Source organism: Crinia signifera, chromosome 2, assembly GCF_055691185.1.
Source record: "Crinia signifera chromosome 2, ASM5569118v1, whole genome shotgun sequence".
Classification (NCBI taxonomy): Eukaryota; Metazoa; Chordata; class Amphibia; order Anura; family Myobatrachidae; genus Crinia; species Crinia signifera.
The window spans coordinates 306,637,411-306,652,244 of record NC_139218.1 but is presented as its reverse complement, the minus strand read 5'-3'; the positions used below and the strand labels follow the sequence as shown (position 1 = coordinate 306,652,244).

Sequence of the window (14,834 nt, the reverse complement as noted above, 5' to 3'; positions counted from 1 at the left end):
GCTCACCTTGTAGTGGTGCCCTATGGGCATGGAAAGGTTTATTTTCCTGTCCCTTCAGTTAGGAATGGTCCAAATCATCACCAGTCTCAGGTCAATGAAAAAAGGTGTTTTTATTCCAATCACGAACAAACAACGATAAAAATGGGTATTAAAAAAGGGAGTTAAAAATAGGCACTGGATGGGATCCAACGGAGCTAAGTCCGATCACCTCCACCTCACCCGGGTTTAGAGAAGAAGGTGAGTGTCAAAAGGTGAAAAAGTGACACGGAATTCCAAACAGATGCCTAGGCTCAGTTCCTCCAGCCCAGTGGCTGGAGGAACTTGTTGTGGCAGGACAAATTGTGTAAAAATTAAAGTGTAATGTGATAAACAGATGGAATGTAATATGATTTTAAATGCATTGTTATATATATTGTCAAAATAAAAAAGAATATAAAAAAAAAGAATACAAGTTTTTCTTTTTTTTACAGCAGGAATGTTGCCATGTCTGCTGTATAATTCCATGTCTGCCGCCATGTGTGCCATATCAGTCCAGGTGTGCCTTCATGTGTGCTGTGTAATTCCATGGGTGTCCCAGGTGTCACATATCAGTCCAAAGGTGCCCGCATGTGTGCCGTATAATTCCAGGGGTGAGCCAAGTCTGCCGTATAATTCATGTGGCAGTGCACAGTGTGCTATATTAGTCCAGGGGTAATGCTAAAGGTGCGTACACACGCGGCGATATATCGCTGAGTGATATATTGCCGAGCGATATATCGCTCAATGTCTCCTTTTCATCGGCGACCAGAGATGGTCGCTGATGAAAAGAAACCTCTGCCGGCGGAGCCACAGAGGTAAACAGCTGGTAAACCAGCGATTAGAACAGTGCTGAAAACGGGAGCGCGCACCCAGCGATTTATCGCCGGGGCAAACTCCCATCACTGGCAATATGGTCACCAGCGACCATATTGCCAGCGATTTCAGAGTATATTGCTGCCGTGTGTACATGGCTTAAGAGTTCCGTATCAGTCCAGCGGTGATGCTTAGTGTTCCGTATCAGTCCAGGGGTGATCCTAAGTGTTCAGTATCAGTCCAGGGTCTTAGCATCACGCTAAGTGTGCCATATCAGTCTAGTGTTTGTGCCGCACACTTATGTGGCTTAGCATAGTTATCTAGCTACCTCGGTGCGCCCTTTTGGCCTAAAATTAATATTGAGAGGTGTGAGGTGTTCAGAATAGACTGTAAATTAGTGGAAATTAATGTTATTGAGGTTAATAATAGCGTAGGAGCAAAAATAAATAAATCATGCGATTTTAGCAGTTTTTATGCTTTTAAAAAAAAAAAAATCAGAACCCAAAACCCAAAACGTTTAGAGACTGTTTTGGCAAAACCCATTACAACCCAAAACCTGAAGGTAATCAGAACTCAAAACGCAAAAAAAAAGTGGCCGGTGCACATCCCTAGTTTTCTGTACAGTTCACAAAAGTTCAATAAAAATTATTGCATTAATAAAAAAACCTGAGTAATAAATGCACCTGTGCACCTGCGGTGTGACCTGAAAAACGTGGACTGTGTGGGATCCTGAGGACCAAGTTTAAGAACCCCTGTCATATACAGTAGCATAACATCCTCCATAGTGTCACAGTGATATGTCATTCATAGAAGAACACTGATGCATGAGAAGTATATTTTTTGTGTCTTTCAAAAATGTGATAAACTTCTAAGAAAAGGATACATGTCACCATACACAGGGTCCCTTTGAAAGTTTTTTTTTTTTTACTCTGAAAGATAAAAGCATGTAGTACACAGATTATACAGCCAGTATGTCACAGTCCAGAAGCATCAAAAGCTCATATGACCACTAATTAGGAGCAGAGTCTTTCATTCACAGTTTCCTCTAATGAGTCGATCATGGACAGGTGAAGAAGGGCTGGACTGAAGAGTCTGGTATATAAATGAGCACCTGAGAAAAGGGGATAGCAGTTTAACAGCAGAGCATTAGGTAAGGTTGTGATGGGGGTGGTTAGTATGCTAGTGGTCCCTCTCTGCTTGTTTTTTATATTAATGGGCCCTTTTTGAAGTTTTTGTGTTTATTGGAACTTTAGTTTATTTAAGTTCTTGTATTATGTGGGTTATTGTTCTTCCCTGTTTTTGGTTAATGTGCTGAGATATTGTTCTTACCTCAGAGTAGTATCATAGGGGTAATCATGTCTCTTATATTGTAGTATGTCTTCATTTGGGTTTGTCACATTGGTTTTCTCGGGCCAAATTCCTTACTTTATGTACAGTTTGTTTCTACCTATTGCTGGCTGTATTTTATTACTAGCTGAATGGTATCTTATCGCATGACCTTTGATATTTCCCCTTCAATGTTTAATGTATACCACCTAACCTGACCCTCTCCAGGAGGGACACCATGCTCTACTCCTGTACTTCCCCTTTAGTTATGATTGCCATCACCTATTTTAAACATTATTGGCCAGATTCTCTAAGTTTCTAAAGTGGTAAAATGGTGAGTGATAAACAGCCAGCCAATCAACTCCTGCCTGACCTTTTTCAAACAGGCTGTGACATGGCAGGTAGGAGCTGATTGGCTGGCTGTTTATCACTTTTGAAGCTTAGACAATTTAGCCCCTTAACTGATAAGAAAGGTGCTTCAACACCGGTGATGGCAACCATATATAAAAAGAGAAGTGCAGGAGTAGAGCATTGTGTCCCTCCTGGAGAAGGTAATGTTGGGAGAAATGTGGTGGTTAATGTTCTGTGTAGTAATGCCTATGTATCTTGCTACCCCAGAGTGTCTGAGGACTGTGTTCCTAACTAATTTAATGTGTCTTGTCAACTTAGTCACTGGCCTATATGATAGAAGTTTATGTGTAGGTCCTCTTACACTTCTGAAGAACCACTAATTCTAACTGACATTACAAGCCTGTACATCTGTGTCTATATAGTCCAATTCACTACTCCCATATGTGTCTTAGTATGGGACTTACTATGGGGAGGGGGTGTAAGCTTCTGGAAACTATAACTTCCACAAGAAAAATAGTCCTTGCAGTGGCTCCGTTTGGATAAATGGGATAGGGTGTTTTGATCTGGTCACGAAATGTTCTTGCATCTTGAGTTTAATGACCTGGTGTACAGGTCACTATGTAAGAACCTACTGTATATGTAATGGACACCAAGAAATTGGCGGATCCTGTGATGTAGTGTTTACGTTCTTCAGCCCTCAAAAGAACATACCTAGGTTCTCTGGCAGTTAATATAATTGGGTTGCTTTCCTACTACAACTAATTTTAGATAACTAAGAAAATTGCATGGAATAACTTGCCTGGCGTCTAAACTGACTGTCCACTGTGAACAGAATAGATTGTGATACCAAAAGGAATGCAAATCTGTGACCCATTGGGAAGGTGTGGCTATGTTAATGAGGTTTGGTGTTCATAATAGGAGCTATTCCTACTCTCTTCACTCTCCACACTACAGTACTGGCTGGGAGGCATAAAATATCTGCGGACAAGATGAAGGCATTCGGTTTCCTGACTGTACTCTGGCTGCTGTGTGTTGGGGCAGAAGCTCAGAACAGTGAGTATGAAGCTAATGCATTCTCTACAGCCCCACTACTATGCTGCTGACAGACCTTGGGACTGCTCTATTTGGGCTTGTTTTCCTGCTTGTGATAGCTGCAATATTAGAAAGAGGCCAAATAACAGTTACATTGTCTAGAGCTGGGGTAGCCAACCCTAGTCCTCGAGAGCTACCAACAGTGCATGTTTTGCAGGTCTTCTCACATAATCACAAGTGAGCTAATTAGCTCCATCTGTATCTTTTAAAATGTGTCAGTGATGAGTGCAGCAGCTAGGTTGTCTGGAATATGTGAACTGTTGGTAGCTCTCGAGGGCTAGGGTTGGCTACCACTGGTCTAGTGTATGGGGGTGTTTACTCTATAACCCATCAGGTTCTAAGTATATTCTTGGCTTGGTACAAATGGCTAAATCCTATTGACTTGGGTAAGAATAAAGTCACCTGTACTCAAGCATGGCTACAGTATCATTTAACATGGAATGTATTAACAGTTTGAAAATCCAGGATGGATCACATGACTACTGTAAATGCTGGCAGACTAAGCATTTTGTGATGCTAAAGCCTAATTGATGATCTAGGTGTCCCTACTGCAATGAATCTGTTTACCCAGTAAGTCATTTTGTGGTGTCTGTAGCCCATAAGCTTCGTAACTGCCCATAAAAACTCCTGGGGTCTGCAGCAGGAAGGATTGCCGATCTGCAGTCCCTCAGATGTACAGATGTTAAGGGGTCATTTTTTACTTCTAAATGCAGAGGTGGTGTTGCCCGTAACAACCAAATCAGATCCTGTCTATAGTTTTTTTTTTTTTTAGCAAAAAGCAATAACTCCCGCACCAGATTTGAATAGATCGGTCTTGGATTGTCTGTTCTCCAAAAAGAGATATATATATATATTTTTTTTTTTATGTGATTTATACCCTTTGTTAGTATTTATTTATGGAGGTGCTTCCCTTTACTTAGAATGAACTACACAACCACACAAGAAAAGAAAGTATTGCTGGGTGCACTTAAACATCCTTTTTTGGTAATTATAAAATATAACTTTTTATGATTTTGTAGATAAAAAGGTGAAATATTAAAACGTTAGTGACAGATGTGAAAAAGATAAGGAAATTGGAACCACTGCCTCATTAAATCCTTAATTTGCAGGGATACGATGTCCCTGTGTGTTTTTGTATATTTGTGTAAATAAATTATAATATACACCACCCTTCTGTGTCTTTAATGTACTTTTATTACGTTGTAACCAATACACTTTTATTTGGACACAGTGTGCATTGTTTTGCTTTACCACTGTAATGTGTGTTATTTTGTGGAATTGTCAGATCTCACACTATCATACACACCATACAATTCATAAGTTGATAGTTCAATTTTTGTAGACCCTTGCTCCTTTTTTTTTTATAAAATGTGTGTGTGTGTATACACACCCACCCATATAGATATAGATATGGGTGTGTGCACACACACACACACACACACACACACACACACACACACACACACACACACACACACACACACACACACACTTTATAAATAAAAAAAGTAGCAAGGGTCTACAAAAATTGAACTATCAACTTATGAATTGTATGGTGTGTGAGATATGACAATTCCACAAAATAACACACATTACAGTGGTAACAAAGCAAAACAACAATGCACACTGTGTCCAAATAAAAGTGTATTAAAGACACAGAAGGGTGGTGTATATTATAATTTATTTGCACAAATATACAAAAAACACACAGGGACATCGTATCCCTGCAAATTAAGGATTTAATGAGGCAGTGGTCCGACATTGTTTCAATACACTTATTCCAATTTCCTTATCTTTTTCACATCGGTCGCTAACATTTAAAAAAAAAAAAAATCTACAAAATCATTAATTATTTTATAATTACCAAAAAAGGATGTTTAAGTGCACCCAGCAATACTTTCTTTGGTACTCTTTACCTAGAACGGCGCCCATCGCGGTGATCGCGACATCGCGGGCAGCACATAAACGGCCGCGACGCCCGCGATCACCGCGATTTTCCCATAGGGAACAATGTTAAAAAGTCAGATTGATCGCGATTTTGCATTCAATGCCTCAATGCCCGCGATTTTACCATAGGAATCAATGTTAAATGGGCTACAGAGCCCAAATAGGCTCAATTAACCCTTAAATGTCACCCCAATTTTTTTACGCCACCCCACGATCCACGCCAACCCGAAGCGTGGCGAGCGCAGCGAGCCCACGAGGGGCGGCGGTACGCGTCCTCCGACCTTTTCATGCCCTACTATCCACGTCGGCGTGGAGTTGAGAATAGAATAGTGTGGCGAGCGCAGCGAGGCGAGCGCAGCGCGCCCCGCGAGGGGACGCGGATACCTTCACAGTTATACGCGTCCCCTCGCGGACTTCACAGGTGTCCGTGGCGACGCGGACACCTGTGAAGCCCGCGAAGGGACGCGTTTACCTGTGAAGGTATCCGCGGGGCTCGCTGCGCTCGCCACGCTTCGGGCTCGGTGGCTCGCTGCACTCGCCACACTATTCTATTCTCAACTCCACGCCGACGTGGATAGTAGGGCATGAAAAGGTCGGAGGACGCGTACCGCCGCCCCTCGCGGGCTCGCTGCGCTCGCCACGCTTCGGGTTGGCGTGGATCGTGGGGTGGCGTACAAAAATTGGGGGGACATTTAAGGGTTAATTGGGGCTATTTGGGCTCTGTAGCCCATTTAACATTGATTCCTATGGGAAAATCGCGGGCATTGAGGCATTTTACAGTAAAATCGCGGTCAATCAGGCTTTTTAACATTGTTCCCTATGGGAAAATCGCGGGTACCCGATTTTGATGTACCCGCGATTTACCCGCGATTACCGCGATTTTTTACCCCCGACGCCCGCGATTCTGATCGCGGGCGCCGTTCTAGGTAAAGAGTACCCTTTCTTTTCTTGTGTGGTTGTGTCCTGTCTATAGTTTCTTTATTCGATTTCATCCTAGAAAAGGACTGACCGAAACTGTGTGCTACAGTATGTGCATAACTCCTCCTTCGTTTTTTTTTTTTTTTTTTTTTTAGAGTCTTAAGTACACTTGCCCATTAATATTTGCACCTAATAATACAGTAAATACCTCCCTTTGGGCCAGATGTATCGAGCTTCAAAAGTGATAAAATGGCCCCACTATTCCAATACTAAGGAATTGGTAGCTACCCTGGGAATTAGCTTCTGTATCATGTCAATCTGCAAATAACTATTATATATTTAATAAACGCTGTCCTCTGGTAAATGGGATTTACCTCAAACTGCTCATTGCATGATAATGTTCTATCTCTTTTCTCTTTTGTTATTTACTCATTAATCTTCATAGTAATATTGTTTTTATAAACAGAATACAGACACCATATTATAGTGTGTGTGTGTGTGTGTGTGTGTGTGTGTGTATACACATTCTCTACAACCATAATGTACAATACATATAAGTTTGAATTGAAAATGTTAACATTTATGTATGCGATCAGTATTTTACAGTTAGGAGTTGGTTGGTGCATGATCTCCTTCAGCTTATCACTTTACCAGCCTTAATTCTTCGGCCTCATTATTAACTACATGAGTATTGGATGTTAATTCTGAGTATCTCTGTAATAGATTCCCGGAAAAGGGTACAACAGCGCAATCCTGAAGTGCACACTAACAAACGCCTCCCATTCAAGTCATGGAACAGCCAGATGTATCCTGTCTGGAAAGGAAGTGAAGCCCAGAAGAGGGACTGCTGGAAAGGTAGGAACCTGGTTGCTTTTAATGCAATAGTAATCTCACGCTGACCCTAAGGTCCAAATAGTTTACTATGTCAACTAGGAGCTTCGTATTACTCCCTGACAATCTTTTTCAAAGATTCACAGGGGAGCTAATTTTACTCCTTCTATGAAACCAACTTATGAGTGAATTCTAGATAGTATACCATAGCTTCAATACTCGGGGCCATGCAAGCTTTGAGGTATTTTTGTGCTTTATTAAGGATTGCGTGTGGTGGACAGCTAGCGTTACAAAAAACAAAATGACAAGTTACAAATGCATGGAGACATGGAGACAATGTCAGCTATGTTTTAGTGTGATCTGGAGATACAGTATGGCCATAAACTGGCCTGGGTTTCTCGGTCTCCCTCTTGACACTCCTGCAATGGGTGTGGCCCCCAGTAGCTCAGCCTATGAAGTACTAATGTTATGCATGTTTTTGACTTAGGAGGACAAGTGACCTTTAATGTGAAGAATGATGCACCAACTCTGACTAGTGCGAAGGCAACTTTCTTCATTCAGCTTAACTTCCCCCACACACAAACTGTGCTGCCTGATGGACAGATTGTTTGGAGCCAAAACAGCACTAACAATGGTTGGTATTTGTTTGGTTACGATTTGTAAGAAATCTATAAGTGTTCAGATTATACCATGTTCTTTAGATTGCTGTAAGTACACCTACTTGCCTACTTTTGAAAACTAGTTTTAGGGAGATTATAATTGGTAATAGAATTTAGCAAGGCACCCCTTTTGAGGGGACATATCATGCTCCACACAATGGGCCTGTTTAGTTCCATATATGGAGTGATTGTGAACGTGGCACCTAGATGCTTGGGTGTGTACTACTGCATCTGAGAGGAATCTCTTTAAAATTAAATACAAATGTAGATGAGCCCCAAAGCAGTAAGAGTTACTGTACTTGCTTTAGTGCTAGAAAATGGTGCTGATATAATGTGAATATATTTTTGGTGACAAAAGGAATGAGAGATACAACTGTGAAATGAGGGAGATTGCTGTTATTTTGCAGTCATTAGAGCAACATGGGGTTTTTCACAAGTTCAATACTTAGGATCTGGTTGCTAATGTCAGTCAGCATTGTAAGCTGTCTAAATATTACTGCTTCCCTCACATGCAGGTACCTGGGTGCCCTCAGGTGAGCCAGTCTACCCTGATGGGTCAACTGAAAGTTCCAAATGCACCTTTCCAGATGGCCATCCACTCCCGCAAGAAGCTGAGCAGAGACGCAGCAAGTTTATCTATGTCTGGCAAGCATTGGGTAAGCTTTTTATATTGTCATTCCTGATGTGGAAACATCCAGCAAACTTTTTAATTTTTTTTTAATTTTTTTATTTTTTTTTCTTGTAATACCAAAATAACTTTCAAGCGGTTTCCTTCTAGGGAAGTATTGGCAGGTAGTAGATGGCCCGTCTTCCAATCTGACTATAGAGACAGATGGTGTCCCCCTTGGCTCCTACACAATGGAAGTTGTTGTCTACCATTATCGTGGGCGACAGAAGTTCATCCCTATTGGCAGTACTTCCTCTCAATTTTCAATAACTGGTAAGTACCGGAGCACACTTGACATAAGCAAGCTATAGTAAATTTGTTTAATCTGAATGAAAAAATTACTGTTTACAGTTCAAGCCTAAAACCAGACCTTATTGCATGTTAAGATTTACTTCTGTCACAAATGTGCGGGTTGTTGCCTATAAATAACCTGTATCGGGGTTGACAGGATGGAATGACATTATGAGCGGACAGTTGAATTTTCTAACTGCTACAGTTTGCTAGAACAGCAGGCTGAACTATAGGGCTTAAATATTCTCTTGAACTATAGGGCTTAAATATTCTCTTGGAACTTCAAATTAAGAAGGCAGTTGGCAGATATGAAATTCCCATATCTTAAGTCTTGCCTCTTTGTTCTACAGATCAAATTCCAATCTCTGTTTCCATAACACAAGTTCTTGACTTGGACCAGAATGACCAGAGTTTCATCCAAAACAGAGCAGTGTCCTTCTCTGTAGCCGTTCATGACCCAAGTGACTACCTCATAGCAGCTGACATATCCTTCTCCTGGGATTTTGGTGATCAGAGTGGTATACTAATAACTAGAAATACTGGTGTCACTCATACCTACGTGTCTCCTGGTGGGTTCAATGCAAAAGTTACTGTACAAGCTGCTATTCCAAGATCTTCATGTGGCAGTACTACTCAGCAGGTGGCTACTACAGAAATCTCTTTAGCATCAACAACTGAAGCTTCAGTGGTTACTACAAATGGTGGACAAGAGTCTGGTAAGTAATTCATTATTTTTTTTTTTCCTTAATTGTTTAACTTTATTGGTGTGAAATCTATTCGGCTGTAAGAGCCGACGCAGCACATTGAAGGCTAACAGGCAAGGTAGGTGGCATATGCATAATGGCTATGGCATGTAAGGTCTATAAAATTCCATGAGCATCTTCCATAAAGAAGTAACACATGTCTCCTAGTTACTATGCATATAGACTGCAAGATTTCATATATGGACATAGACAAAAGGTTCTTGACTGTGCTTAAAGCTTTTACCTTACTGAAAGTTCTAGGGTTTAAAGTATTTCAGGTATGAGTAATGTAGCTAGCCGGACTGGTGGCACAGTGTAGCATCCAATTTCTGGGCTCCCTCTAGCGGGCAAAATATATGTAGTAAAACTTCTCCAGACATCAAGATAATTATTCTGCCTCATTAGTTTTAAACTCTTCTTTGAATGTCGATGGAATTGGCTAAACCAGCTATTAGCATGATCTCCTAATTCTCTATACCTGATATAGCCCATACTGTAAGTAGACTAAACTAGATCTCCTCCCAAATCACTGGTGGCTTTAAGGTAGATGGCATTCAGAAGCAACATGGCAGTTAGGAGCTAGATGTTGTATCGCACTTCAAAAAGTGGAGCAGAGTGGTGGTCTGGCCCTTAATCATTCAGCCACTGCAGTAGTACTTGACTATAACCAGACTATTTACAAATGCCGAGGCTGCATAGTAAAAAAAATCATGCAATCTTGGGTATTTGGCTAATACATCTCACAATGTCATTTTTTTTCAATAACTGCTGCCTGTAACGTGGCAGTTACAGCTGCCTATCCAAACATGGATTGGCTAAATCCATGTGAAGTGGCAATGCTGAACACAACACCCACTGTTACAGTTCTTTTACATTACGATTGACCTGCAAGTGCCTATGCAACGGATCTTTAACACTTTGTATTAACTATTACTCTACAGTGGCTCCCAGTGATACATCGGTGACAGTCCCAGGAAACCCTTCAACCTCTCTGGCTGTTGCAGCTGACCTCCTGCCGACCATTAATCTACTGGACAATGATGTGGACTCTGCCACTGTGCAAACAGAACCTGCTGTTCCTGAAGATGGGACACAAGTGATTGCCGAGGAAGAGGATCTTACCACAATAGAAGCTGTCCCCATTGAGGAAAGCACCACAACTACCCCAGAAATACCTGAAAGTGAGGTGGTTGTAACACTTCCTGAAGCTGTGCCATCACCAGACATTGTGCCCAGCCAATCTGGAGAAACTGGAACACAAGCTGAAGGCCCTGTAGCAAGTACAGTGAATGCAGTGGCTTCCACTGGCATAATGCCCACACAAGGTGAGTGAAAATTACATTGCATCAATATATGAAGTAAAAATATTGGTTACTGAACAATAGTCTGACCACTTAATAGATCTGGCTGTATCCAAAGAAACTGTACCTGCACCAGAAATGGAAGAAGTATTGTTGATCGCTAAACGCCAGGCTCCTGAGGGACCACTTGTAGGATGTCTAATTTATAGATATGGGACATTTGCTACTGACCTTGACATTGTTTGTAAGTATGACGTACATGTGTATGTATGACGTACATGTGTATAGTGTCCCATAAAGCAGATGCAGGTCACTAATGTTTGCCTTCTAATTACACATTAGCTGGAATTGAAAGTGTTGAAATTGTGCAAGTGGAGCCAGTTGTAGCAGTGGGACTTGAGAATACAGTGGACCTCACAATTACTTGCCAAGGGAGGTAAGAGCAATAATCCAGGTTGCTTAAAGTTTTTTTTTTTTTTTTTTTTTTTTTTTTTTTTTTTTTTATATAAAGCTTTCATGAGGGCAAAAGTTTTTTTTCTTGGATTGACTGTGCATTTAATTGCTGCCCTGGGTAATGTCAGACAGTATGAATCACCTTACATCCAAAGCATGGATAAAAAAGAGAGAAATACCGACACTGTCCTTTGGGCGCTGATCAAAGAAGTTTTCACTCAAATTCTTAGAATTAATACACCCCCCCCCCCCCCCCCCCCCAAAAAAAAATAAAAAAAAAATTGAAAACCTCAATGGTATAGTACTGTTTTCATAGGTTATTACAATCATAGATCTATACACATTAATAGTCAATGGTCATAAGAGGGACTTGTACCCTTTAGGTTGGCCTACTTTTTTAGGGTAGACATAAATTTCTTGTAAGGGAGCGGTCAGTTTCCCCCAATGTTCTTCACTTGCAGCATATGAAATAATAAAAAAGCTGGTATGGTGTAATACTGCTTTATTCACATACAATTTAAAACATACACAACAGGGTTTAAAAAGGCAGACTCACCGAGTAGAAATGTAGACACAATAGGCAGATGGTATAAACCAGATGTCCCTGCAGCCTCTCCCGGTGTGTGAGTCCAAAGTTCCTCGCCCTCCACTTCCAACGCGTTTCCAGACCACAATGGTCTTTGTCAAGGCATATGTAGCTAACATACTGTACATGGTCCTGTATTTATACCTCTAAATGGGGAAACCTAATTCCAGACATGGATTGTACCTACTTGCCCCCAAGTCTTTATTCCAGAAATGGGTCTGGATATTGGGTCTGGCAATTGCGGCACTTTGTATTGCTCTCTGATTCACGGTCAGCGTGATGCTTCCGCGGAAGTTTAAGTGACGTTTTGCGTTACAGCTGACCTCCTTCCCGGAAGTGCCGTTAACTTGTGTGTTCCACCTTGCGCTTTCAGATCTTATGCTGATTCCTTCCATATATCATCACATAGGCGCCAGGATTTTGCTTGGTTTTAACTGCCACTGTATCAAGTGTATTCAATCTCCTCTCAGCAAATTCCGGAATTTTTATGCAATACAGAAACACAAGTTGGGTTCTAAATAAAGTTGAGGGCATTGGTTTTTAAGGCTTCCCAGAGGAAAAGGTGAAATCCCCCATGAGGTAGATCTGAGCTGGTCTAAAACAATAGCTCTACAGTAACTTAAATGAGAATTGCACCTCAACTGAGACCATACAATGGGGCAGATGTATCATAGCAGCGCTTATCGCGCCGCTATGATACTTCCTGCTTCGCCTCAATAGCGAGGCGAAGCAGGAAGGGACATCGACAAGATGTATTAACATCTTGTCTGCCGAAGCGGGGGAGCGTTAACTCCCCCCTTCAGCGATGTCCCTTTCTGGAGATGTCCCTTTCTGGAGATAGCGTTATCTCCTGTCCGCCGGCCGCACTGGGCATGCGCGGGATCTCGCTGTTCACGCGAGATCCCCAGCGCAGCCCACAGCTGACAGCAGGGACAGCGCTGTCCCTGCTGTTTAGATAGGGCTTCGCCAGCCTGATGCTGGCGAAGCCAGCGGGCTTCGTGCGGAACGGTCAGCGATGCTGACCGTTCATACATTCGGCCTGCTATCATTTTGATAGCAGCGCCGATATGGACAGGGGCGCATAGTGCCCCTGTCCATTATCGCATCCCGGCCACATCATACATGGGGAGAAGCGGTATCAGTGCACATAACGTGCGCTGATACCCCTTCTCCCCCATAACGACACATCATACATCTGCCCCAATATCCCTTGATTTGCTTGAGTCTAAATATGTGCAGTTGTTGGCTTAATCTGCTAAATGTCAGAACTTCACTTTACTCCATGTTGGGGTTTTCAACTGTAAAATGTTCAAGCTATTTGTTTGTATCTTTCTAGTGTTCCAAGACAAGTGTGCACAGTAATCTCTGATGCAGACTGTGAGAATCCACATGAGACCATCTGTACCCCAGTAGCGCCCTCTGACTGTCAGTTGGTTCTGCGGCAAGCTTTCAATGACTCTGGAGTCTTCTGTCTTAATGTGTCCTTGGCAAATGAATTTAGCTTGGCTGTAGCCAGTACGCAAGTTAGTGTGTCACAAGGTGAGTTAAACCTACTGTACTCATTTGAAGATCTAACTGAATGATACAAATGAAGCCATGACCAATGCAACGCTAATATTTCCAGAAGTTGGTGTAACTACTTACTAGTGAGTTACATTTTGTGGGAATCTACTGCTGTAAGGTCTTCACCACTGAATGGCAAGTTACATGCACTCTAATCCAGTGTTCAACAAATGAAGCATAAACATTTATGCACTTACTAAAAATGTTGTAGGTGTAATAAGATTGGCATATCATAACATGCCTTATTTAGCATAGAAGTATGGGCAATAACATACATTTAACTATGCATGTACATATGGCAGTGAAGGCTAACCTTGACACTCCCAGCATCAGTTAGCCATCACTGACATATGGGGATCACATCCAGCATGCAGCCCTGAGTCTGGTAGGATTATTGTCAACTTTTGACTTCTCCCATTTGCTTCAACTTTTTGTCTTTCTTTCCACTATAGGTGCCGTATCTTCCGTTAATGGAATTGCTATCCTAGTTGGTGTACTCCTAACTGCATTTGCAGTAGCTACTGTAGCTTACACATACAGGTAAGCAACTATACCCATTATCTGCCAAGAAACTTACTAAAAGCAGTAAAGTAGCTTGACAAATGTACTTTAAGACCAGGTATACTATCAAAATTAGATTGTTGGGAGAACTGAACCAACAACTTATCTAAAATATAAGCTCTATGAATGTGTGCATATAATTTCATTCATGGTTTTTCTTTACTTAGGCGTACAAAGCCCTATACACTCCTTGGCTCAAGCCACTCATCAGTCAACTGGATTTCTGATCGTCCATCTCTTCGCCTCTTTATTCAAAATCTCTTTGGCCGTGCTCTGAGTGGGGAGAATAGCCCTCTCTTAAATGGTCGGGTAGTGTGATAGAAATGTATGAAGGCTCGACTGAGCAGTGGCAATAAGTGTTTATATATCACACACGCAAGTGGAATGTTACACTTGAACGCTGTCTATAATGACACAAGCAGTGCAGGTACCAGTGGCGCTTCATTTTTGTGAAGAGCAGATTGGCACAACATCCTATGAGAACTACAAATAAAAACTTAAAAATCTAGAGTCTTTTTCGTTTGTCTTGGTAAAAACACTGTTTGTTAAATGAGGAGCTAAATGTTTATTAAGGTGTGATGTATGAAGAGTGCATTCCAATGACTCCATTTAATGCAACTAACATTACTATAGAGAAAATGCTAGAGACCACTCCCAGCAAACATAGATCAGCTTCTAGAGCAGGGGTGGGGAACCTCAGGCCCAGGGGCCATA

General features: G+C 41.6%; 1 protein-coding gene across 1 annotated transcript; it reads left to right on the top strand.

The window, feature by feature from the left end:
• The first annotated feature begins 3,406 nt into the window (after positions 1 to 3,406).
• On the top strand, positions 3,407 to 14,630 carry LOC146057544 (melanocyte protein PMEL-like). The gene is made up of 12 exons (XM_083168903.1): positions 3,407 to 3,561; positions 7,189 to 7,320; positions 7,784 to 7,930; positions 8,471 to 8,611; positions 8,734 to 8,895; positions 9,264 to 9,629; positions 10,598 to 10,981; positions 11,058 to 11,201; positions 11,300 to 11,393; positions 13,333 to 13,535; positions 14,012 to 14,099; positions 14,288 to 14,630. The coding sequence occupies exons 1-12, from the start codon at positions 3,498 to 3,500 to the stop codon at positions 14,436 to 14,438; spliced, it is 2,076 nt and encodes a 691-aa protein (XP_083025029.1). The 5' UTR covers positions 3,407 to 3,497; the 3' UTR covers positions 14,439 to 14,630.
• The last annotated feature ends 204 nt before the right edge of the window (positions 14,631 to 14,834 follow it).

What these genes read in the sequence shown, in the direction of transcription:
- LOC146057544 (XM_083168903.1), top strand. Translation starts at nt 3,498, where the DNA reads ATGAAGGCATTCGGTTTCCTGACTGTACTCTGGCTGCTGTGTGTTGGG. An exon ending in GAAGAGGGACTGCTGGAAAG is followed by an intron (nt 7,321 to 7,783) that starts GTAGGAACCTGG and finishes TTTTTGACTTAG; the next exon opens with GAGGACAAGTGACCTTTAAT. An exon ending in TACTGACCTTGACATTGTTT is followed by an intron (nt 11,202 to 11,299) that starts GTAAGTATGACG and finishes ATTACACATTAG; the next exon opens with CTGGAATTGAAAGTGTTGAA.